This window comes from Lissotriton vulgaris, chromosome 2_1 (genome assembly GCF_964263255.1).
Source record: "Lissotriton vulgaris chromosome 2_1, aLisVul1.2, whole genome shotgun sequence".
Classification (NCBI taxonomy): domain Eukaryota; kingdom Metazoa; phylum Chordata; class Amphibia; order Caudata; family Salamandridae; genus Lissotriton; species Lissotriton vulgaris.
Window position 1 is genome coordinate 1,489,656,510 of NC_141687.1, and position 26,624 is coordinate 1,489,683,133.

At 42.4% G+C, this 26,624-nt stretch overlaps 1 protein-coding gene across 2 annotated transcripts in view; it reads right to left on the minus strand.

The window, feature by feature from the left end:
* Positions 1-26,624, minus strand: part of DPP10 (dipeptidyl peptidase like 10) — a 1,575,897-nt gene that overhangs the window by 79,991 nt on the left and 1,469,282 nt on the right. For both annotated transcript variants that reach the window (XM_086957361.1, XM_086957360.1), the window contains exon 20: positions 12,013-12,207. In XM_086957361.1, the coding sequence (XP_086813487.1) occupies positions 12,013-12,207 (195 nt within the window). The remainder of the gene's footprint in view (positions 1-12,012; positions 12,208-26,624) is intronic.

Below are 26,624 nucleotides of genomic sequence, written 5' to 3' on the forward strand. Positions count from 1 at the left end.
TCCATCCCAGACCCTTTGAAACACCTCAGTAGACCTGATCTCCACTCTTCCTTGAACTCTAAAAGCCCTCACTGCCCTTAAACACCAGCTATCCATGACCCACGAGAACTTAGAACCCTAAACTACTTATCCCTGAAACTTACAAACACCTCTCTATGTCTAAACTAAACCCATTCTGTTATGTTCCAAATAGGTGCCCCAATATAGGCTCTAGTAGTAACCTGCCCTTTCACCTATATTCTCCCCGACCATTACACTACATAACGGTTCTTGGGACTGACCTTTTACCTAGTTACAGTACTGCTAACAGGACGTGAGGTTTTCCCTGAAAACTGGCCTCCTTCCTTATGCATGAGGATTCTTGGAAACTCAGCAGGACTACCATGTTCTGTATATTAACTCTGTATAATGGTCATTCTTTCCATCATCTTAAGTCCAACATGATACAGCAAGGTAGAACCCTTGAGGGTATCACTTTGGGTATATTAGCACCATATCTTGCTGTGGTAGTCAGAGGAGAAAAGGACTTCCATGCTGACACACTGACGCAAGACTCTGGGGTTCCTGCACTGGGTCTCACAGTCTCTCACGTCCGGTAATGGGGTTGACTTTATCCTTGAGGCATTCTTGGCTTTACACCTACATACATGCTAGGTACACTTAGGTACATCTAGTTAGGGTTTCAACGTAAGAGTATACATTATTACTGTCATGTATTTTATATACTTGCCTGTATTCATTGTTTTAGCACAATGGTAGAAATCTACCATCCTTTTACTCTGTTAGTGCTTCTAATAATTTATATCTTTTTTCTGTCTAATGGTTGAGCACACCTAGTTTACACTAGAATTACGCTGGTTCGAATAATGTTTATTGAAAAACATCCCCACTGTTTCATCTGTGTATCTCTCTGAGACAAATTGAGCATGAGTGACTGAACGAAAAGTATCACACTGTTTCCACGTTCCTGAGGGATCAGGGTTGTCATGTTCGATAGTCGTCAAGAACCATTCTCTCCTTGGTAAGAGGGATTTCTAGTGGCACTGTGAGCTAGCTGGTCAACAGGCTTTGATACCCGGTGGGGGTTTCTAACATCAGTCTGGACCTCAATCCTGCAGTTTATAATGTCTAAACGCGCAGATCCTGTATTGATTTATAGGAACTACACAACAGTTCCTGAATCCCTAAAACATCTCACCACCCTAAACTCTTCCCCATCATAAATCCTAAAAACTCTTCACCACCCCTGCCGCTACCCATAATTGAACCATAAAAACCCTCGCCAACCCTAAACTCCACTCATCCATGAACCCTAGTACTCCTCGACACCCATACACTCCATCCATCCCTGAAACCTAGAAATGCCTCACACACCTAATAACCATTCATCCGTGAACCTTAAAAAGCCATCACCACCACACACTGGATAAAACACCAGCATGCAACCCCTCCTTTCTTCAGTTTCCCCCGATCACTCTGGAACAATCCCTAGCGATTATGAAAAGTATTAGAACAGGCTCCCCATCAGACCCCTGCCCTGCTAAAACCCTGTCAAAGGTGGCAGACAATATTAATACTGATGTGAACAGAGTGCTTAATCTGTCTCTAAGCAGTGGGAAGGTTCCTTCCACTTGGAAGCAGGCCAAAATTATACCACTCTTGAAAAAACTCTCAGGAGATCCATCTGAGGCCTCCAACTATAGGCCCATCTCACTGCTACCTTTTTTCGCAAAATCTATTGAAAAATACGTGAACCAAGTCACCACCAAATATATAGAGTCAAACAACCTCTTTCATATGAGCCAATCTGGATTCCGCGCTAATTTTAGCACGGAAAGAGCTCTCCTAGAAATCTCCGATTCCATAAAAGAGACTATTGACTCTGGCAGAAGAGCAGTTTTAATACTGCTAGATCTGTCAGCCGCATTTGACACCGTGCCCCATGATAGACTCCTCCAGAGATTGATGGATTGCGGAGTAGGGGGCAGGGTGTTAAAGTGGTTCTCCTCCTTTTTAGAGAACAGAAGGCAGGAAGTTTGGATCCCGCCGTTCTCCTCATGTATTCCTCCCATGAAAGTGGGGGTACGGCAGGGATCTATGCTCAGTCCTCTATTGTTTAATGTAAACGTGACCCCTGTTGCTCGTCTGGCTGAAGAGGCAGGAGCCAAGATTATATCTTATGCTGACGACACACAGCTATTGTTTACTTGTACAAAAGGTGAAGCGTTTGACGGCGATGGAATTAATAACTGCCTAAAGAAATGTTTTTCCTGGTTTAGCCTTAATCAGCTGCATTGTAACTCAGCCAAATCAGAGGAGATTCTCTTTGGGGTCTCTAATCCCAATGAATGGAGGCAGTGGTGGCCCTCCAATATGTCCCCTCCCCAGTCCTCGGTCAGAGTAGTCAGGAATCTTGGGGTGCAAATGGATGACTCCCTGGATATGAAGAAGCAGGTTCAATCAGTGGCAGGGACCTGCTATGGAACCTTGAAGACCATCCGTAAATTTTTACCTCTACTTTCTCTTGACCATAGAAGGACAGTAGTCCAGGCCCTCATTACATCTCGACTGGACTACGCTAACATCCTTTATTCAGGCCTCCCAGAATATTTATTAAATAAACTCCAGGTGGTGCAGCATGCGGCAGCCAGAGCCATCCTTAGGTTGGGTCGCCAGGCTCACATCTCTGCCCATCTGAGGAACCTACACTGGCTTCCCATTCGCTGCAGAATTCAGTTTAAAGCCTTGACACTGGCCTATATAGCTTTACAAGGCTCTGGTGCTCAATACATCAAGAGAAGAGTGAGCTTCTATAAACCTGGGAGAGTCCTTAGATCATCCAATCTGTCCTTGATGAGTGTACCTAAATTTGCACGCTCTCGTAAAGGTGGTCAGACCTTTCAAGTTCAAGTTGCCCAATTATGGAACAAACTCCTGACCACTTTAAGACAATTGTCTGACATCTGGCTCTTTAGGAAGCAACTAAAAACATGGCTATTTTTGCAACAATACTCTCATATGTCTAGAGTTGCCCTGCCTGGTTTGATTGTGGATGGTCTGTTAGCGCCGGGACACTCTTTTGAGTAGCTGCGCGCTCTATAAATATGTCATAACATAACATAACAACACTCCACCCATCTCTGAACCCTGAAAACCCCAGTCTAAGCACTAACACCAATTATTCTTGACCTCTAAGAACCCCCTCATCATCCTAAATATGATCCATCCCTGAGCCCAAACACCCCACAGTAGTGCAAGACTCTACCCAAGTGTAATGTCATTTTGTATTTTCTTAAAAGTTATAATTTCTTTAAAATGTGAAATGTGTCCTTTAATTTACGATTTTTTTGTATTTTCTTAAAATTGTTTTCCCTTCAATTTGGTTTCACGTGATTTGGTTTCCTCCAATGTGGTTTCTATGTTTTCGTATTCTATGAATTCGCCTACTACACTTTCTAGAGATAGGTGTAACAAGAAGAAATGTTTTCATTTCTCCTTGTTTTTCCCACTTTTCATATGTGCTGCTTTGTACAGCACGCATGCAAAGTGAAACATTTCTTAAAGCATAGTTTTTGTACTAGAAGTAACCCTTTCCAGCACAAAAACAATGCTTCCTACAATGCAAATACCAATGCACTATGGAGCAAGGGAGTCTGCATTGGAGCATGACAGCCAAAAGTGTGCCAGTTCAGGGAGAGAGGAGAAGAGTACTGTATCTTAGTAGTTATGGTGCATTTCTTTCTCCCTTTCATACAATGCAGTTCAGCAGATTTACTTTCTGGTCTGTGTTAGGTTCTTTATAAATGTGGGGAGGGATAACAGACTAGTTTTTATTTAGGCTTAAAATGTCGGAGGTTTGTAACATCCTCAAAAAGTACTTGATTATGGTACATTATCTGATATAATCCCAAATGTGTTGCTGGGGTAGTTATATTTCTAAAAATAATGTTGGCCTCGTCCCTACCTTGAGAGCCTCTGAGGCTACCAACCCACAATCACAAAAACATATTTTCTTCTGTATACTTCATTCCTATTTTCCTGAGTGCATTCATTTCACAATGTTGGAATGTTGCTCCAGAACACCAGTTTTTCAGTGCCTCCTAGCTGCAACTTTAAAATGTTTCAATTTACTGACACATGATGTACAAAAGTGTTCAGACTATGTGTCCTGTGCCTCTCTGTATTCTGCCTTTTTCAGTGCCTCCTATGTCTGTGTCCTATTTTGTATTCGCCAAAAATGCAGTGCTTCATCCCAAAGGCCCTGCAATTTTAGGAAATAAAAAGCAGCTGTACCACAAGCTTGGGCAATTAAAATTAGAGCACATAGGAGACACAGAAGACATAGGGTTGCACATAGCTACACCAAACAGTCTATGCACATTTGCTAAGGTCTACGTTTGCTCACATTAACACGTTAACCTCAGACCAGATGAATTTGTCAATTGTTATAAATGTGACTCAACTTGTGGCTTGTCTATTTGTCACTTATGTCTCTTTTATAAAAAGGAAAGGGTAAATGAGGGGCAGGATATTGTGAGCAATAAACGCATGGCTTAACCAAACCAATTTGACAGGGCTCATCAGAAACCCCTCCTGTGAATAGGGAAGGTGCGAGGCTGAAATAGGTTGACGCCAAAAATAAGCATTTGAGGAAAGATGAATTAGTATTTTTTCCAGTGAAGGTTGAATTTCTAGATAATTCTGATCACCTGAAGACATGCGATTGTCAGCGTTATACCATCCCTTCTCTACTGTCAGATGGTTGACATAAGATGTTGAGGCTCTTTGAATTATGTACAGTGTTACACATCTCCACAGTGAATCATTGGAATTGGGAAGAATTGAAAACCCACCACCATTCTTTTCAGCCCAATTTAGGTGGGCTGGTTGGAAGCATGGAATAGTGGGGTAGTGGTGTGGAAAATGAGCTGAACCAGCATCATAGCATCGATGTCACAGACCTTGATGACAACAGATGTGACATTTAATGTTGGGGAATCTGTGATCACAGAGTATTTGGGATTGTTTGGTGTGAAGGGTAATACACATGAAGTAATTCTTTTAAAAGTGGGACCTGGAGTGTGTGCGTGTGCGTGAGCATGAGGCTCTGTTTACAGTGAAGTTCCTGAGAGAAGAGTGCTCGTAGCAATGAGGGATGGAGTCTTTGTACTATTTCAAACATACGATCTAGCTTAAGTTTGATATCAAGATGTTTACTTTGCGTAGCTCATAGGATATTTCTTCTCTTGTTAAGTAGTAGTAAGTTCCTGTAATAAAATATGAAGCAAGTAATCACAGCTCTCGTGTAAATTATTCTTATGGGTGGTAGTCTCCTTCTGTCAACAGTGATTTTGCGTTCTGTTGTTTTGGAGACGCTCGACTGAAATTGGTATGCAGGGTAAGTCTATGTTGAGGGGTGGTAGTGGCTACAAGAAGGCCTATGGATTTGGACCTTGGCAGTATTTTAGTCTGTATCAGTGTGCATATTGTTTACTGTTCTCTCTGTTATTGTCTGACCAAATCTGATTTATGCTGGCATTTTATTGTCTTATTTCATTTCCTGAGCGATGTGGGTGATAATTGGGGGATTGGGCACTGGCGGAGGGTAGCTAGTGTTGTCATATTCAGTAGAAATAGTAGGATTGTTCTATTGCTAACGTCCCCTGCCTTGCCAGAAGCTATTAAATTGTTCAAGGCATGAAACAATCAAAAGAAGAAGAGGAGATTCCGATCTCTGTATTGGACCATGAACTTACCAATTCCACAGAGGATTATGTGTGGATCGCATTTCTGCAAAATCACATTAGGTATAAAATTATCTTTCATGTAATATTAGCAGAAGTGTGGAAACGGTTTTAAGAGCACAAATTACATTTATCAAGAAAGACTTGTTTAGCTGCAAAATCATACTATGTGCAACATTAATGAGAGAGTGAAAACACAGAAGCAAAAATAACATTTAGGTATGAAAACACATTGGATGAAATATTACTTTTTGGATACAAAAATCACATTTAAGAGACAGATTATCCAAAGGTGCAATGTCAGCATGAGTGTGGAAATTTACAAGCAAAAATCCCACTTAGGTACATAAACTCAGTCAACTGCAAAACTGATGCAATGTCAGCAACATTGTAATATCCTAGTTAGGTGAAAATGATATTCAATTGCAGATTCACCTTTAGAGTAATAAAAGCAGAAAAGTAGAAATAGATCTGGGGCAAAATGTAAATGTAAATGTACAGGAATTTATATAGTGCAAATCACTGAGCGGTTTCTAAGCGCTTGCTTAGGGACCCGTCCTGGTATTCCCCTGTGAGATAACCCCGGCAGTGTATCCGCAAGGTGAAAGCCAGGCATCCCGCCGTGAGGGGCCGTTGTGGAGATTAAGAAAGCTATTGCCCAGAGTCACAGAGTGTGCACCCGTGAATCAAGTAAGCACCAGAGCAAGAATTGTCAAGTCCATGGACATTTTAAGACTCAAGACCCCGCCGAGCCGGGAATTGAACCCTGGTCCCGGGCTGACCTCTGCTTCCAGGTCTGCCTCCTCTAACCAGTGAGCCACACTTCTCCACTGCTTTTGCAGTGTGTGGATGCCTAAGTCCACCATCTATACACTGCAATGAGAATCACTCTTTAGGATGAGGGACTAATACAAAAAATGGGCAATAACTGTTGAGACTGAATTAAACTTCTGATCTGATCATAATGTGAATGAAACGTTCTTCAAGCAATAGCTAAAGGAAGCTGAAACAAATCACAAGGCAAATACCAGACAGAAATTGGGGTATTAATTTGGGAGTGGGTGATCCCTACCAACTTGATAAATGTAATCTACTTAGGAGAAAATATAGTTCTGAGAGAAGCTCTCCTCAACCTCTGGTAGCAATGGCAAAGGCAGCAGGCTCTCCAAAGAGAATTGTGTGTTAAGTTAAAGCAGTATAAGCAATTTTCAAGTAAAGAATTAACATAATAAAATGTTAAAACCAATTTAGAAAGATTTAGGGCCCGATGTAGGTGGCAAATACCGGTCGGAAACGGCCGAATTCGGCCGTTTCCGACCGGTATTTGGCATCTTGAGATGTAGGGGGCCAGATTTTACAGATTCTGTAAATTTACCGAATCGGTAAATTTACAGAATCTGTAAAATACTGAATCAGTATTTTTACCGATTCGGTAATTCCCAGATGTAGGTGGGACTCTTCTGAGTCCCAAAGGCCCTACAAATTCGGTATTTTACCACCCAATCCAATTGGGTGTTAAAATACCGAATCCCTTAGGGCATGTCTGTGTGCCACATGGCGCACATGCCTATTTTTGGGGTGCCAGAGGGTGTCAAAGTGACACCCCCTGCACCCTTGCAAAATTCGGTATTTACCGATTCTGTAATTACAGAATCGGTATTGCCCATTGATTCCTATGGGCTTTAAGGCCCATAGGAATCAATGGGCAATACCGATTCGGTATTTACAGATTCGATAAATACCGAATCTTAATGATTCGGTATTTAGAGAATCTGTAATATCTACATCTCTCCCCTTCATATTTACCGACTCTTAAATACCGAATCGGTAAAATTCGGTATTTAAGAGTCGGTAAATATGAATTACCTACATCTGGCCCTTAATGAGGAAAATGACATAAAGCTCATTAAAATAAGATTATGGCAACCAAACATATGAATTGTTAAAGTTTTAAGGAAAAAAAACACTTAAAGAAAGTAAAGAACCATTGAAAAACAACAGATCGCTGCTTTCTGGGACTTGGGAGTGATTTCGGGTCAACTACTATGGAGTAAAAGTGAAATACACCAACTGAATCGTCCCAGTCAAACTTCTTAAATGGAAGTCAAAATCCTCCATGGGGCAAGGTCCAAGGCTGTAGCCGTTGAGGGCCCTTCAAAGTTGTGAGTTAGATAAACTTGCTGCCAAGCCCCAGTCCAAGGTTTAACCTTTGAACTCAGTTACTTTTTTTTCTAATAATTCTCTATCGCAGCGAGGGTTGATGGTGTCATTGGACAAAGCTCCACAGGGCTGGATACTTTTGCTGTGATGTCTAGCTGAATCCGTTGTTAGTTTGCAAAAAGCTCTGCGGGGACAAAACCTGTTTTTTCTTGCATAAATTCGGTCACACTTTTCTTGAGTAACATTAGTATAAAACACTTAAACACTCCTAGAAAACCCCTTTTCATGCAATTGCTTTGAACTCTGAACCTCAGTAAATGATGGACAGTGTAAAGGTAGAAGCAATATGGACAATGGGGTGGGAGGGGAAGAAGCAACATGGATGAGGGTGGGAAGGGAAGAATAAACATGGAAAAGGGGGCTGGGAAAGAAAGTGACAACACTGACAAGGAAGGATGGGAGAGAAGAAGGAAGAGATACAGACAAGAAGAGGTGAGAGGGAAGAAGCAACAACTATGAGGGGAATCATAAAGAAAAGGTATACCTCAGCCACAGCAAGAGCAGTGGAATCAAAATGAAGCAATTAATACTTGGTGTATGCTTCAGACAAAAGAAGAGGAAGTGAAGCCGGCACATGCTGATGAATGGTGAGCAATGGGTGGGCTCCAAGATCTTTGTAAGAAATGACATCTCTTGCTAGCCTGGTTCAGGCCAGGATCAAATTCAGGTCCCTCTGCTCCCATACATGTATAGAGCCATATATGGCAGAGGCCCCGTCTTGTTACAAACTCTGATTTCCCAATATTCACCCCGTCGCCATCTCAGATCAGGGTTGAATTTTCTGAGGAACACCACCAGAATCAAGAGATCTAGATGTGTTGGAAGGTCATTCACACACTTGTTACCCAAACTTTGGAATTGTATGGACCCAGAGTTCCGACTGATTGGAAACAAACAGTCCTTTAAAAAGAGACTTAAAACATGGCTGTTCCTCCTAATCTCTGTACAAGATATTCTCCTGTCCTGTTTCTTTATCAACGCTGGGATTCCTGCGGGTAGCCATGCGCTCTAAAAATCCCTAAACCTAGAAGTTAATTGTGACCTCTTTCAATGTGTACACACACAATATTTACATTACTGCTCGCTGAGGGTTATTTGTACAAAAAGCAAAAAAATTGTTCTCTACCTAAGGTTTACTTTTTAGGGCAGACTACAATTTGGGTTCGATTTTTTTTTTACATGAGTGTACTCCGTCCACAGATTGATCATACATACGTGCTTGTAGGTACTTCCTATCATCTTGTGGAAAAACCTTCCACATATTCTACACTTGCAATTCTTTGGCATGGCCCTAAACTATAGGGTTTTTTTACAGCAGTTTTTAGATGCAATGTCTGTCCTTCAGTTCAAGTGATTGTTTATCACTAATAACTTATTTACTACAAGTAAAGGTGCAGCTCATTTTAGTACTTTTTATATTAACAGAAAGTTCAACTAAATGTTAAACAATCCATAAGCTGCATCTCTAAACATACATTCTTAACTGCGGTCAGCCAGTCAATAAATGCATACCATTAGACCTAATCAAGTTTTACCAAATATCTTATATCTATAGTCTTCCCACAGTACACGCCTTTTGTGTTTTTGTCATATTTTTAGCACTGATTCACTTATTTATGCCACTGTTTTGTAAACAGCTGAATTTTGCCATTTTTAGGCAGTTATTAGTAATGAATAAGTTGCCTCTGTACAGTTGTAGGGATGTGGGTGGAAGACGTTTTATCTTTTCCTCCGTCACCCTCGCTTACTTTGTCAAGATGGTGTAGTCTTTAATCCATTATTATGTAAACCTGCTATCTGCCCAAAATCTGATCTTTTTGAAGTAACTGGACCTATTTTGGTTAAATGCTTTTTTGTCAGTCCTGGTTCCCACCTCCAACCACCCTCCGATTTACTGACAACCCTTCTTTACCATCACCACCCTCACCCGCACTCCCTTTCCCTACCCTTCTGTTCAAACCCCCCACCTGCCCTGCCGTTCACCACCCCCACCTGATTGTCAAAGGCAATAGTTCGTACTTATGCAACACCTATTGGCTTTGCCAATGCTTGTCATCTTTAGTTGTTTAAAATATGGTGCCAGCCAGACATGCTGCACAAATGCTCAACAAGTTCATAGAGTAGACAGCCAAGGAGAAGTGGGGGTTTAAAACAAATGATCGGTTTAGTATGAGACAAACACAGAACATCTTGGGTAGCTTAGGAAAATGTCAGAATGTATGGTCTGGTAACTCCTAGACGATACTTATTGCAGAGCATGTCTGTCTTCCTAGTTGAAGTTTCCTCTCTGTGTCCTCACCACCCTACAAGGTTGCTTGCATATATGTTTTATTTACTTAATTGTTTAACACAGTTTAAAAATTAGACCTTAACAGGTAACAGAGTCCTTTGTTACACTGCTGCCCTTTGACACTGCTAGCGGACATTAAAAAAGGTATTCTTAAAATATTGTGTGTGCTGTCTCTGCCTTGAGAAACCATTTCAACTTTTCAGAAAAGGTAAAGTGGTACAGAATCTTTCTGGATATTATTCATGTCAGCAAAAATGTTTAAACGTTTAACATCTGCTGAAGCTCATTCAGAAAAAATATCTATAATGACCATGAAAATTTGGCTCTGCTTTTTCGCATGGATTGGCCATAGGATTGCAATGCGTGACTGGCCTAAAATTTGCACTCAAAAACAGCAATTAATGTTATGATAGGAAACACACAAAAAATTACAAAATGAAACTAGGCAAGCTGTAAGGAAAGTTTTGTTTGTGACATGGTGTTTGCACAAGTGCATCTCTAATTAACTGGACGCTAGAAAGGACCAGTGTCCTGTCTATGTTTAATAGTGGTCGGAATGCATATTTCATCCGCTTGTGTTTTTGTTGTGCAGTTCTGATACATTGGTATTTGTAGATTTGGGTGTGCCATTGTTATGGCCTAACAATACATTCTGGTGTGGTAATTGCAAAATAGGCCGGAAGTGGAGATTTCAGTAGCTTCTTATATGATGGAGATAGACGAGTGCACCTGAGAAGTGCTCGGGGACTTCCAGTCCAGTCAGAAGCTGGGAAGAGCTTGCGACCAAAACGGAGAATGCATTGTACTTTACACAGTGGTAGTGCCTGGGACAGAAAGGAGCATTGCTGATTCCATGTCAAGGGCAGAGGATGAGTCATAATGGTCACAGCTGCCTACTTTTAAACGGAGGAACCAGGTCCATCTTCGCGTCTCGGGGTGGGCTCAACATCCAGTGATTCTGGGCAAATCACGTAATTTGCCCATGCCTATCAAGTAAATTAATGTGTGTTACTGTAACATACCTAGTGCTCACGTAAACCGCTATAATAATCTGCAAAAAAAAAAAAGGTGAATACGAGATGGAAAGTAAAGGTGCAGTGAGTAGCCTGGGCCTCCGGGCCATAATCCAGAGAAGAAAGTTACCTCCCAAGTAGACAGCAGTACCAGTTGAGGATGTGGTTGACCCAACTAGAGTAAGTGGGTTGAGCCTCCTAAAAAAAATGTGAGCAACTGCACTTCATATTTTACAAATTAAGCACTAAAAATCTCCCCCATTGAGTCTTAACTCAGTGCTTGCTCAGTGCAAGTTTTAGGTGATACGCCTATGACCTCCAATATCTGTTGATAAGTGTCAGGGAAATTTGAGTCAAAATTCCCATGCATGCACATCAGCAACATTTGGTTGATATTCTCAGGCACATAACGAAAACATAAATTGCTAAATGAACCCTTGAATGAATGAGGTATTATTTTTCAGATCGCAGTCCTTCTTCTTATAATGTGTAAACCTGACGCAAATTCATAAATTGAATGCTGCAGACAGTCCCACAACACACCCCGTTATGAATAAGCCATGCAACACATTATTTTATTTTCACAGACAAATGAACATTCATAACAATAATCTATATTTTTAAAATCACCAAACGAACTTTCGAAGATTTGATTTTGAGACAAAATGAGCAGTTGCATCTTTACTTATAATTCTTGTGCCAAAGTCGGTGTAACAACAATTTACACCATTTTTGCCATACTCACTCTACTGCGGTGATTTGGTCTTTTACTTCCACGGATCCTAAGCTTCGGTGCACCTCCTGTAGGATTTTAAGTCCCTGAAATCCGCTTCCCCTGCCATCGAAGCGAGCCACGATGACATTGTGAGAGTTGACAAGCACCGAATCCCAGTCAATGCGGAACTTATCTGTAACCAGCTGACCTCCTGGAGCTTCATCGCTGTAATGACAGAGGTTCCCGAAATGAGCGAACATTAATATATGAATACAATAAATAATGTCAGATTTATGAATCAACGTACGCCTTTGTCATCCCTTTTAATCATCCCATTTCTCTTGGTATGGCAAATATTGCAGTTCTGTCTGCACAGCTGTGTCACTGATAAAAGCATATTTATTTCGGAAGTCAAAATGATAAAAGGAGGGCTACTACAGGTAAGTAGTACAGGGAGACCGAATTACCGAATTATGTGGTAGGTTTGAATAAATGATGTGGAAAGAAACGCCAAGTTGTGTGGTATATATATATATATATATATATATATATATATATATATATTACCTACTGGCGGTCGCCAGTAGGTAGTTATAGTTAGGATAATTTTCAATGTTAAATCTCAACATTCTATTTTGAATAACTTTGGCGCCGGTTGACGAATCTGCCTGAAATTTTCAGGAAAATGGTCTCATGGCGGTCCGGTCCTTCCCTGAAAGTTTGGGGGGGATTCGTCAAGCGGGGGCCGAGATAAAAGGGGGGTCCCAAAACGCGTTTTCCCCATGTTAATTTCCATAGGGCGGTCGATTTCACTTTTAGCCCGAACGGCTGAATGGATTTCCACCAAACTTGGCAAAATTGTAGGAACTGGTAGCCCGATGTGCCTTTGCTATGTCTCAAGATATGTGCTCCAGTGGATTTTGAGTAATTTAGGTTCAAAAAAATATATATATCTATAGGCGCTCTCCCGTGCGCGCACGGGAGTGCGCTCCAGGCGCGACACGCGACTTGCGCGCAGGAAGCTGATTGGATCTCAGTTGTCTGTAAACATTCTAAACAGTGCGGAGCGGCCGCCATCTTGTGTCTCGGTAAAATCGAGACACAAGGGGTTTGAAAAAAAAAGGGGCAAATGACCATAAGGGGGAAGAGTAGACCCCCTCTGACCCCCTAGGTTTGATGTAGGGACTAAAATAGGGTCCTGCAGGGCATTAACATTTTTTTTTCGTTTTGCGCGGGGGAAGCGCATGGTACGCGCACCGGAAGCACGGGGAAAATTCAGGACCATATTTATGAAGGCCCTGCGCTGTTAGTTTTGCGCTTCCTGTGCGTCAATTTTTGTGACGCACCAGCGGTGTAAAAAAATGCGCATTGTTATGCAATATTTAAAAAGTGACGCATCTATCTAGATGCGTCACTTTTTAAATATAGTGCAACGAGGTACATTTTATTACACTGCTGGTGTTATGCGTCACTTTTCTGTGCGCACTCCTTATGACATTCCAGATGTGTCATATTTAATGTATGACGAATCATGTTGCAGATACAATATGGCGCAGAGTTTTAAAAAGTGACCCATGTGCCTAGATGCGTCACTTTTTAAAAATAGCGTCAGGTATAATGTATGCAGAGGGGGTGTTCTCCCGCAAAAAGCTTTGTAATAGCGACGCAGTGAAATCTTTGAGATTTCACTGCGTCAGCTTTAGGATGCTGTTGCGTCAAAATCTTGTGCCTGCTTTACAGCAGGTGTTAGACTGAGGCAAGACCTTTCATATGCTGCTTTCCCCATTTGAAAGGACACATTACTGGAGTTGCGTCACTTTTGTGACGCACTCCAGCAATGCGTTACTTGGAATGTCATAAGGAGTGCGCACAGAAAAGTGACGCATTGCACCAGTAGTGTAAAAAAATGTGTTGCGTTGCGTTATATTTAAAAAGTGAGGTATCTAGGTAGATGGGTCACTTTTTAAAATCAAGCGCCACATTATATCTGCGTGAGGTATAATGCATGCAGAGGGGGTGTTCCCCCACAAAAAGCTTTGTAATAGCGACGCAGTGAAATGTTTGAGATTTCACTGCGTCACTTTTAGGATGCTGTTGCATCCTTTAAATATAGTGCAACGAGGCACATTTTATTACACTGCTGGTGTGATGCGTCACTTTTCTGTACACAGTCCTTATGACATTCCAGATGTGTCATATTTAATGTATGACGAATCATGTTGCAAGGAGTTACAGATACGTCAGTATTTCTGACATATGTGTAAACATAAAAGTGATGCGAGGCCGGCGCAAAATTTTGACGCAATAGCATCCTAAAAGTGACGCGGGGAAATCTCATAGATTTCAGTACGTTGTTATTACCAAGCTTTTTGCGAGGGATTGCCCCCTCTGCATACATTATACCTGATGCAGATACAATATGGTGCAGAGTTTTAAAAAGTCGATTTACAAAAGGGGGTGGTGATGAACAGAGTGTCTGAATTGAGCAGACCACTCTTACCCAGTCCAAAGATCAGGGCTTGATCCATCACCGTTATTTATCTCACTGCCCCATCCCAGCTCAGAACCTGGCTATATGCAAATCAGTCTGTCCCTGGCCCAGTGCATCATGGGAACAGGGCAGACTAAACTACCAAGCCAATTCTTTACCAGAAAGGAGACAAGCTACCGGGGACCGGTTTCTGGCATTTCAGCCTCTTCGGCCCGGCTTGCTTGAATCCTGATGGAGCAGTGAGAAAGGGACTCATGTCTGAGTATACCCTGCCACACCTATAGTGGCCAAAATCGATTTACAAAAGGGGGTGGTGATGAACAGAGTGTCTGAATTGAGCAGACCACTCTTACCCAGTCCAAAGATCAGGGCTTGATCCATCACCGTTATTTATCTCACTGCCCCATCCCAGCTCAGAACCTGGCTATATGCAAATCAGTCTGTCCCTGGCCCAGTGCATCATGGGAACAGGGCAGACTAAACTACCAAGCCAATTCTTTACCAGAAAGGAGACAAGCTACCGGGGACCGGTTTCTGGCATTTCAGCCTCTTCGGCCCGGCTTGCTTGAATCCTGATGGAGCAGTGAGAAAGGGACTCATGTCTGAGTATACCCTGCCACACCTATAGTGGCCAAAATCGATTTACAAAAGGGGGTGGTGATGAACAGAGTGTCTGAATTGAGCAGACCACTCTTACCCAGTCCAAAGATCAGGGCTTGATCCATCACCGTTATTTATCTCACTGCCCCATCCCAGCTCAGAACCTGGCTATATGCAAATCAGTCTGTCCCTGGCCCAGTGCATCATGGGAACAGGGCAGACTAAACTACCAAGCCAATTCTTTACCAGAAAGGAGACAAGCTACCGGGGACCGGTTTCTGGCATTTCAGCCTCTTCGGCCCGGCTTGCTTGAATCCTGATGGAGCAGTGAGAAAGGGACTCATGTCTGAGTATACCCTGCCACACCTATAGTGGCCAAAATCGATTTACAAAAGGGGGTGGTGATGAACAGAGTGTCTGAATTGAGCAGACCACTCTTACCCAGTCCAAAGATCAGGGCTTGATCCATCACCGTTATTTATCTCACTGCCCCATCCCAGCTCAGAACCTGGCTATATGCAAATCAGTCTGTCCCTGGCCCAGTGCATCATGGGAACAGGGCAGACTAAACTACCAAGCCAATTCTTTACCAGAAAGGAGACAAGCTACCGGGGACCGGTTTCTGGCATTTCAGCCTCTTCGGCCCGGCTTGCTTGAATCCTGATGGAGCAGTGAGCATTGCACCATCAGGATTCAAGCAAGCCGGGCCGAAGAGGCTGAAATGCCAGAAACCGGTCCCCGGTAGCTTGTTTCCTTCCCAGTGTAAGAATTGGCTTGTGTAGTTTGGTTTGCCCTGTTCCCATCATGCACTGGGACAGGAACAGACTAATTTGCATACAGCCAGGTTCTGAAACTGGGATGGTGCAGTGAGCTAAAAAACGGTGTTGGATCTAGCCCTGATCTCTTGACTGGGTGAGAGTATTCTGTTTAATTCAGAGACTCTGTCCCTCACCACCCCTTGTTGTAAATATTTGAGTTTTAAAAAGTGACCCATGTACCTAGATGCGTCACTTTTTAAAAAATAGTGTCAGGTATAATGCATGCAGAGGGGGTGTTCCTTGCAAAAAGCTTGGTAATAATGACGCAGTGCGTCACTTTTAGGATGCAGTTGCGCCAAAATCTTGCGCCTGCTTCACAGCAAACCTTTCACATGGTGCTTTTTCCATGTGAAAGGACACATTACTGGAGTTGCGTCACTTTTGTGACGCACTCCTGCAATGCGTTACTTTTGTGTTTACAGATATGTCAGAAATACTGACGTATCTGTAACTCCTTGCGATATGATTCGTTATACATTAAATATGACACATCTGGAATGTCATAAGGAGTGCGTCCAGATAAGTGACGCATCGCTATTTTCACGTAGCGATGCGTCACTTTTCAGAAATGAGGCCTCCAGTTTATTCACTGTGTCATAACTTTCTTTTCTAACACTCACCTTCTTTCAGTCCTCCTACTTCACTTCCTTTCACCTCTCATACCTTTCTGTTCTTTCTTACTCATTCTCCTTTCAATTATCAATGCACTATATTTCACTTACTCTTCATTTTTTAAGATTATAGCTCTTTGATGAGAATTGGAGGTAGTTCTGAAAAGAACTTTTGGTTTTCTTCTTTTAACTGAAGAGGAACAAAAACAGGGAATAGAAACTGCTCAACAGGAGCAAAAAGAAAAGAAAAAAATTAGGGGTGGGAAGGGCAGTGATGGTTCTCTAATGCCCGAACCATGAGCAGGACACTTTGCTCCCCATAGGTGAGGAGTTGATTGCAGTATCTGCATCTGACGACCCCATGGTTGAATGCAGGTTGAATGTTTGCTACCTGCCCCTGAGATTGTTCTCTTCCAGAAGAAGTTGCTCCTCCTGTTGATGTAGAGGCCCCATCTCTGGGAACCTCCTGTGCCAGAGCCCTGACACTTTCCCGGGCAAAATTCTGGGGGTGCCTGCTCTTCACATGGCGAATCATGGTGAAGTTGCCAAAAGAGTATTTTTTTAGGGGGTTACCCCGTGACAGGACATGTTTGCAGATCCTGCACTCTACTTTTGGTGCATTCACCTTCTTCTGGCCTTCTGGAAACTTAAAAAATTTCCAGATGAAATGTTCCTTCACCTTTGGGGTAGGAGGCTCTTCATCAATGAAATCATTGGAGTCATCTTCACTGCTGGATGGTCTGGCAGCCATGATGAATCCAGGAATATGGAGCAGCAAAAAAGGCAGGTCTTTCAGTCACAAAAGTGAAAGAAGAAGTGAAGGAAATGGGTGGGGATTTCATTCATTGTAAAAAAAAACTGTTAGCAACCAATGAAAAGTGTTATTTTAGGGTCACATGACCCGACGCGCTTACGTTGCGCGCTCAGGTGCACTTCCGGGTGCGTTTACGCAGCGCGATCGTAGGCGCTTCCGGGGCGCAAACGTGGCGCGATCGTAGGCGCTTTTGCGTGCGTTTAGGCGCCGCGCACGGAGGCGCTTCCGAGGGCACGTACGTTGCGCGCCGAAGTGACGTCATCAATCTTTAATAGAAATGCATAATCATTTTCCATATTAAAAAAAACAAATTTTATTTGTATGGTACGAAATGTTTTGCATTATTATTAACTTTTCATTCATATTTTTTTTTCACGAACGACAGTTGCGCTCTGGGTGCGCTTTCAGATGAGCGCACGGAAAAGCTTACAGGAGAGCTTAGCTGAAAGCTTCCCCGAGCGCGCACCCAGAGCGCAAAAGAAAAAAATTATTAAAAAATGAATACTTAAAAAAAAACAGCAAATTGTAAAAAAAAAAAGGTTAGAAACTCGATATACAAAGGAATTAGCATTTAAATAACTTTGAAATTCACTGAAAAAACCATAGGTTTCACACCAGTTATAGTTAGGAATTAGCATTTAAAAAACCTATGAAATTCACTGAAAAAACCATAGGTTTCACACCAGTTATAGTTAGGAATTAGCATTTAAAAAACCTATGAAATTCACTGAAAAAACCATAGGTTTCACACCAGTTATAGTTAGGAATTAGCATTTAAAAAACCTATTAAATTCACTGAAAAAACCATAGGTTTCACACCAGTTATAGTTAGCTGGAAATTTTACTGATATAAAACCATTGAAATTCCCACGTTATAGTTAGATGGACTCACTATAACTTGCGCGTGCAATGCACTGCTGATGATGTCTTATTAAGCCAGTTAACCAATCAATTTTTAAAAACCATCCATTTAGACACTTATTTAAACATTTATTCTTCCATCAACTTTTACATATACATATATAAAATATATTTATTTTTCAGAAACACACACATTCACTGGATGGTGTCATCAGTGATGTCATGAGTGATGTCACTGACCATGTCATGAGTGATGTAATATGTGATGTCATCAGCAGTGCATTGCACGCGCAAGTTATAGTGAGTCCATCTAACTATAACGTGGGAATTTCAATGGTTTTATATCAGTAAAATTTCCAGCTAACTATAACTGGTGTGAAACCTATGGTTTTTTCAGTGAATTTAATAGGTTTTTTAAATGCTAATTCCTAACTATAACTGGTGTGAAACCTATGGTTTTTTCAGTGAATATATATATATATATATGGACTTGTCATATAATCCATCTGTTGCATAATTTGATGATTACAAAAGTTTTTTTATATACACACACTGTGGCAGTATATTTTCCAATTTCGTCATAACACATGTTGAAACTGTATTTTGTCATTTTAACACATATTAATACTGTCTGAGTAAAGGTTTCATCTCATTAGTACCCCTTTAACGCGTAAATAGAGCAATCAGCAACAGACGCCGATCCATCTCATTTTCTAAAGAGTCTGCCCTGTAGCATCTCGTGCAGAGCTTTTTAATATTAACGCTTGATTAATTTGGGCGAAAAAAAACTTTTGTAATCATCAAATTATGCAACAGATGGATTATATGACAAGTCCAGTAAATTTATAATTGTAGGAAATGCAGCACAATCACATTATTCCAGCGGCCGCGAATCTAGGCAAGGAGATCACACACAAGAATGACACTCATGGTAAGCTCAAAGGGGTTTATGTAAAATACCATTTTAGGATTTTTCACAGAAATAAACATTATTAATTCGCAGAGTTCCGAAAGTTATTTATTTATACCGAATTGTAAAGAATTACTTATTAAACAAAGATTAGGTTACTTTTAAAACAACTGTTTATTTATGTATTTATGTGTATGGATCTGTGATATATTGTCAGTTCGTTGGCTGTGTTTTGAGTTGCTTCAGTTCCTTTCTGTTCAGCTGTGCTCAGCAAATGCAACTCTCAGACTCCCTATTTAGCACCCTGCCCATCCATCAAGGAGTTCATTATGGCTCTATCCTTTCCACAAAAACTCTTCGATCAATGGATGGAACCTCCAGAGGCAACGCAACATCTAATTTCATCTGTATGTAGATGACACCAAGATATATTCTAATCTTTGTACACTTGAGGACCTATCCTTTCTTGCTAAGATTCAAGAAGATCTCCAAGAATGGATGATGAAGCACTATCTTAACCTGAAATCACAAAATCTGAATTCATATAGAACATTCCTCTACATTCCAATACACAAGCTGGCAGGAGGAGATGAATCCTCTCAACGGCAAATCATTGTCAGTAAAGAGAGAAACATTCTTTGACTTCACACTAGAAAAAATCTGTACCTCCAATCCAAATCTCTAGCTAAAGAGGCTCACTTCTAAATATGACTCCTCCCAGGTCTCAAGTACCTCATTTCACCAGAAGATTTTGAATCAGCCGTCCTATTTCTGGTCCTGTTGAACTCCCTAGCTCCCATCTATATGTCAGTCCCAAAGCACATCTAATGCCCTTTAAGAGCTGCCATTTACACTGCAACTTGTCTGCCATCGGGTGCCAGCAGTTCTCAACACATCACTCTCATCCTAATGGCTAAAAATTGGCTTCTAATTGAAGCTAGATGCCTTTTCAAGGTAGCCTGCATTATTCACAGGGCTTTACATGATAGGATGACAATCTAGACCTCGCACAACTAATTTTCTCCAAGAACTGTGGAGTCACTAGGTCTAAAAATTCTCAGGTTGCGCTTACAAAGTTTGGAATGTCATCCTTTTATCTATCAGGACAAGCCCATCCTTCTTCGCATACAAGAAACAGCTCAGATTCCTCCTTTTTCAAAACTTTAGGTTTATTCACCTTTATGGAGTAATCACAATGAAAATCAAGATAATCAGTTTTCAATTACAAAGCATTTGTCTTCAGCTGTTTGAACATCGATATGTTCACTTGAGCACAATGGAACAATGTAAAACAGTGCACAATAATAATGTAACACATGCATGTAGCTTTCAGTGGTGCCATTTTTATCATTTGGAAGATCATGCTTGGGGAAGGTGAGTTAATATTTGATGAGCAAATTTAAACAGATAGATTAGAAAGCCGTACAAAGTATAGTGTATGTGGCGGATATTCCCCTACGTCTGGTATTTAACATATGTAGGGTTATTTATTCATGTTTTATTGTGTTTTTATATGATTGGTCAGGTTCAGCATTCAGGGGGATGGCTGAAATTTATGTGTTAGCCCATTGCAACCTGTCATGTTCTTATTCCTGTGTTAGCAGTTGAACAGTTCCATTTGGACCTGATCATTTACAGTATTTTAGGAACGGGATCAATAATCTTTTATAAAGAGTTGTCTGGTTGAGTAATCTGTATATATTACATGGAATATTGTAATCCTTGTTCACACATATTTTCAGACTTATTTGAAACCAAATAGATAAGACAATATTAAATACTGGTTCACAATAGTTTAAATATAATTTCTCTGCCGCACAGTGTCAGAGTAAAAGGAGGACGAAGATGATATGCAGATTAGATCACATTGAGTGATTTAGGAATGGGAATTCTGGTTGGCTATGGCTTGCGCCAAATCCAGGCAGAAACCACCACTCTGGTCCGGCCAAAGGAGTCACACACGGATGATAACCCCTGCTCACCCCCTTGGTAGCTTGGCACGAGCTGTCAGGATTATTCCAGAGGCAATGTGTAAAGCATTTGCGCAACCCACACACACAGCAGCAACACACTAGGCACATCACAAAAGGAACTCCACACAAGGTTATATACAAAACTTCAATGTATCCTAACAGGGTGCCCTATAACAACTTCAAACCAAGTGTATCTAAAAAAAAGCGGGTCATCCCCATGATGATCAAGGAGGGATGCCCATCAGTCACCACACGGAACCGCCCTTCATCATTTGGGATTCCTCCAAGACCACTACTGGGATAGCCAATCAACTATCACGGGGGGGGTCCTGGTGTAGGAAGGAGCTCCACCGCCGATCAGTGAGGTCTAACTAAGGTCTTGCTTCGAAAGTTCTGAGGGTAAAAATATCAAAACTTGGGGACTGATGTTGCAGTGCTCAAAGGGTGTGAAAGTAAGAAAAAACTAGTGAATGTAAAATAGGATAGGGGGGTACTTATAACTTTATTCCGGTGTTACCCAACCTTCCAATGGTAAAAAGAAGTTGTTAGTGACAGTCAAAAATATACAGACTGTCTGGATGTTCTATGTGGTCGACATGTTTCAGCAAACTAAAGACATATTCGTCGTTGCTTTCTTCAGGACCATATTAACTAATAGCTACTGCAAATTAAGTGATAGTGAATACAACTAAGTGCTCAAAATCAAAATAAGATACAGAGGTCACCTGATATCACTAGGTGTTCCGCCCCCTTCTGAAAAACAGGAAAGAGAAAACTTTGAAGATTGCAGCCCAATATTGTCTTAGCCTGTTTTCGTTGCCAGGCATTTTTGTAGACATACTGTCCCAGTTATAGACATATTTTCATCTATTTTATGTCTAACATCGTGATTACCAATATCGCCATTGTTTTGGGTTTGTAACAACCTAATTGGATCACTGACATCCAGTGTGGGCATTTAACCGTTGTGTACAGACTTTCTGTATATATGTCCCAGCTTATTAGCTGTATGGTAAATAACCTCAGTTTGATTGACCGTCTGTCGAGGTGCTTCTTCATCTATTTGGGACATCGTGAACTTTAACACCTCTAATATTGATATGCCGATAGGCATGCATTGTAGTCAATCTTTATTGAAGGATTGTTCGTGTTTTCCGTATTCAGAGACCTCTTTTAATAAAGCTATCCATAGTTTGCGTGCACGGCAATGTTTACAAACAACAGCATGCCTCCGGATAAACATGACATCCTGATTGGCCATTAGTGTGTCCGCTTCAGCCTATCAGAAGAGAGTTTACACTTTAGTGACGAAAATCTACCATGTGAGCTTTTTGAACCAATCATGCGACACAATATAACGGTTATCCTAACCGCCCGCCGGTACCTCCCCGATCGGCTAGGATGCCGACGCTGTAGTACCAACTGGCAGGTGAGGAACATCTACCAGATCATCGCGCGGTTTGGAAATGCGTTCGCTTTTTGTGTGTGTGTGACACGCTGAATGTTTGTGATGCCATTGAGAGACACGGATAACGAATCTTTTTCACCGGCCACACGCCACTTGAATGACTTTCACTTGAAGGAAACCATTGTCATTTTAAGTGGTTGAGCCACACAGAGCAGGCATTACGCCTGGATACATAGATGTATAAACATTGTGTGGGCTTCGTCTTCTTCTTTTTTCTTGTGATAGAAGGAGCAACAATAACAATATGGAGCCGCTTTTGCTTCAGTATTTACCCTGATATGACACATTTCTAGTCATCTGCTTATATGCTATTATGTAGACGTTGTGAGAGTGAGTGATCCCCTGGTTTGACATGCGCTACCTCGACGTTTTGGAGTAAAACGGTAGCTTGAGTGTAATAATGCTTGCATATTTATATCTCTTTCTATCTCAGAGCGGTGCTTCTCCTCTTTCCTGAGCCGTGGCCAGGTGGGGTGAGGTCTATACCTCTTACAAAAATGGTAAGACGGGTCAAAATACTTCATTGGTAGTCAACAGATTAGGCCCAATGATAATATGTATGCACTTCATGATTAGAGGCATTTAGTATACTGCATTGATACTCATTATTATTCATAACTATGATTTTAATGTTACGCCGTTTTGCTAGCAGAGAAGCCTTGGCTGCAATCTTCAAACTTTTCTCTTTCCTCTTTTTCAGAAAAACTTGTAAAGAGGGAGCGGAACACCTAGTGATATCAGGTGACCTCTGTATCTTATTTTGATTTTGAGCACTTAGTTGTATTCACTATCACTTAATTTGCAGTAGCTATTAGTTAATATGGTGCTGAAGAAAGCAACGACAAATATGTCTTTAGTTTGCTGAAACATGTCGACCACATAGAGCATCCAGACGGTCTGTATATTTTTGACTATCACTAACAACTACTGTTTAACATTGGAAGGTTGGGTAACACCGGAATAAAGTTATAAGTACCCCCCTATCCTATTTTACATTCACTAGGTTTTTTTTACTTTCACACCTTTTGAGCACTGCAACATCAGTCCCCAAGTTTTGATATTTTTATCCTCAGAACTTGAGAAGCAAGACCTTAGTTAGACCTCACTGATCGGCGGTGGAGCTCCTTCCTACACCAGGACCCCCGACCGTGATAGTTGATTGGCTATCCCAGTAGTGGTCTTGGTGGAATCCCAAATGATGAAGGGCGGTTCCGTGACTGATGGGCATCCCTCCTTGATCATCATGGGGATGAACCCCTTTTTTTAGATACACTTGGTTTGAAGTAGTTATAGGGCACCCTTTTAGGATACACTGAGCGTACTTTGTGTGTCAGACCCTCCGATATATATGTTGTAATATGTTTGTAGGGAACATATTGGAGCTTGGTCTTTAAAATTCCCTTTGGTCCTAACTACCTGTTTATTGCTTATATACAAAACTTGCCTTTGTATTGTCATAAACACATTATCAACATAATCACACATTTACACTGTGCCAACTGGCACGGGCAATATTCACAGGGGATTATATACAGGACCGGGCCAATCGGGCCACGTTCAGAACCATCAAAATGCAGGTAAATAAATGCAAAACACCACCAGCAACTATGGGTATCATAATGACCTAAACATTATCCTATTAGCCTTAGACATAAACCCACAATAGGCCCACACTTCATCAGCATAAACACATTATGCAATGGGCCTCACCAGCATAAACACCTTACGCAAAAATGTACTCCCCCAAACACCATAGCATGACATTAGGCAGTAACAGGTTAGGCCCCAAACCTCCTTAGCATCATTATGCAATATTGCATAAACACATCATCCTAACTCTCAGTAGCCTGAACACTGATATGACCCCCAGGCCAACTGGCCTTCTCAGAGGGCTCAAATGCCCTACTTTCAGCAAAATCAGGGCTCAGCTGCCAATGCAGCAATTATGAAAAGTGTGCAATGCACTGGGCCAAAACATAGCAGCTGCCCGCTATTTGCGGTGCAGCTGTGCAGATAACTGTGGCCCGGCAGTCCCTGTGCCCTCTGGGCCCCCACTGGGGTTCTCTCAACAAATGGGGCCTCACATTGCAGTTGCCTGCTACGTTTCAGCAACTGGGGTAAACAAAGCAGAACTGGCACCTCGGTGCCCCTCTTGTCTCACTGGGACCTCTATAACCAAATGCTGCTGAACATTGCAGCTGCCCACTGTCAGGCGGGGCAGCTGTGAACAAGAACGAGCACTGAAAATGTGCCCAGATGGGAACTGACACCTGCAGTGTCTTTGGGACCCCTCTCCGGGGCTCCTATTCATCAATTGCCCTCAACAATACTCCCGGCACCGGTAAAGTGCCTCAGGGAACATCAGCCATGTGCAAATTAAGAGGGCCGTATGCAAGTGAACCCCTCTCCCACCGGGCCCACCTACTGCTTCCTCAGCACCCTCCCCGGGCAGCAAGCTCTGCCCGACTCACCCGGGCATGGGAGGCGCTGTCTCTGTCTTGTGGTGCTGGCGCAGGCAACGGAGAGTCCCCACTCCTTGGGGACTCCTCTCAGTGTGGCAATCTCTGCCTTCCCTCCTGGCAGGTGATGGGGGCAGCTGGAATGGAGTATGCACTGCTCTAACTTTTCAGGTGGTTGCAGGATTCTCTCTGGCTCACTAGAGCCCCGCTCGGGAATGCACCACTTCCGGGACCTTCTCCCATGGCCGTGGCGCGATTTGACGGCCCTTTCAGCTTCTGGTTGACTCGCCCATAACCAGGCAACAGGGCCTGTCTTCCGGGTCGAGCTGATAGCCGGCCGGAAAAGATTTCTCAAGCGGCTCGGGCCATGGCAGTTAATTCTTCCTCTGCACCAATGCGGGGTGGGCACCCGCCTTCACAAAGGCAAGTGAAATCCAGCAGTGGGGTGGGCACCTGCCATGAAACAAAGACAATCCCGGCACCTAAGTGGGGTGGGCACCCGCAATAGGAAAACAGGTGGGGAGGGCACCTGCAAAGTAAGCACAAAAGCGGGTGGGTTCCCACAAGTAAAAGAGCACGTAGAGGCGGGGTGGGCACACTCAACACATATTTGAGGGGTGGGCTCCCACTCAGAGGAGGACTGGCGGCACTCCCAAAATAGCGCAAATGTGTGGCGGTTACTCCTGGGCCCCAGCAGCAGCAAGCCCCAGCAGTCCAGAAACAGCACATTTTAATGGGGTCACAACTCCTACATTTATACCACAAAATCTCTGCACCAGCACAGGGCATGAGGAACCACCAGCAAGTGGTTTAGGGGGGAATTGGAGCACTCTGTTGACAGGGCTGCTCCTCCCCATTGTTAGGTGGGGGCTCGTAATTAGGCACACCACAGGGGGGTGGAGCAAGCATTTACTAGGGCAGGCATAATCCTATTCAGGGACCGGGGACTTTTCCTCCCACCTCTCAAAATGTAGATGTCCCATTCAGCCTAGTGCTGACTCACCCTGCCCCTCCACATACCTCACCAGCTCACGTAGCACACAGAAATGCCAATAACACAGAGAGCGCATGCACTTTACACTAGACCACAGTGCTAAAGTGCCCAGAGGCCCAAAATCACCAACATCAGGTTATAGAAAAAGACTAGGAGAAAGCAAAACGTTTTGGGGTGAACCTCCAACATTCAGTATTTAAAGAGAGATGGGATAGACATCAATAAAGATGCAGATATTATAGGTCTTGTAAAGAAGAAACACATGGATTGAGATGGGAAACATTGTTTAAAAACTTGAATGATAATAGCACCTCATACCACAATAATGCAGTTTCCAATCACTTCACATGGTGGGCGTTATTTTTACCCAATTTAAACATATTTATCCCAAATGAAGGCAGGTCACTTTGGGTTTGATGGAACTGCAGGACAACGTTAAACCACAACTCAAATCTTTGGTGCTTGCACCTAATGTAGTCATCGGGAAACCACTGAGTTTCCAACAGCAATCCTCAGGTGGCACCACCATACCAAAGCACCAGCTGAGGACCAGGAAAATCAATGCGTTGGAAGGTCTGCCGCTCTAGGGAAGGGCATGTGTTCCCAGGCAGGGTACATAGGCATTGGCCCTTAGGCATAAGAA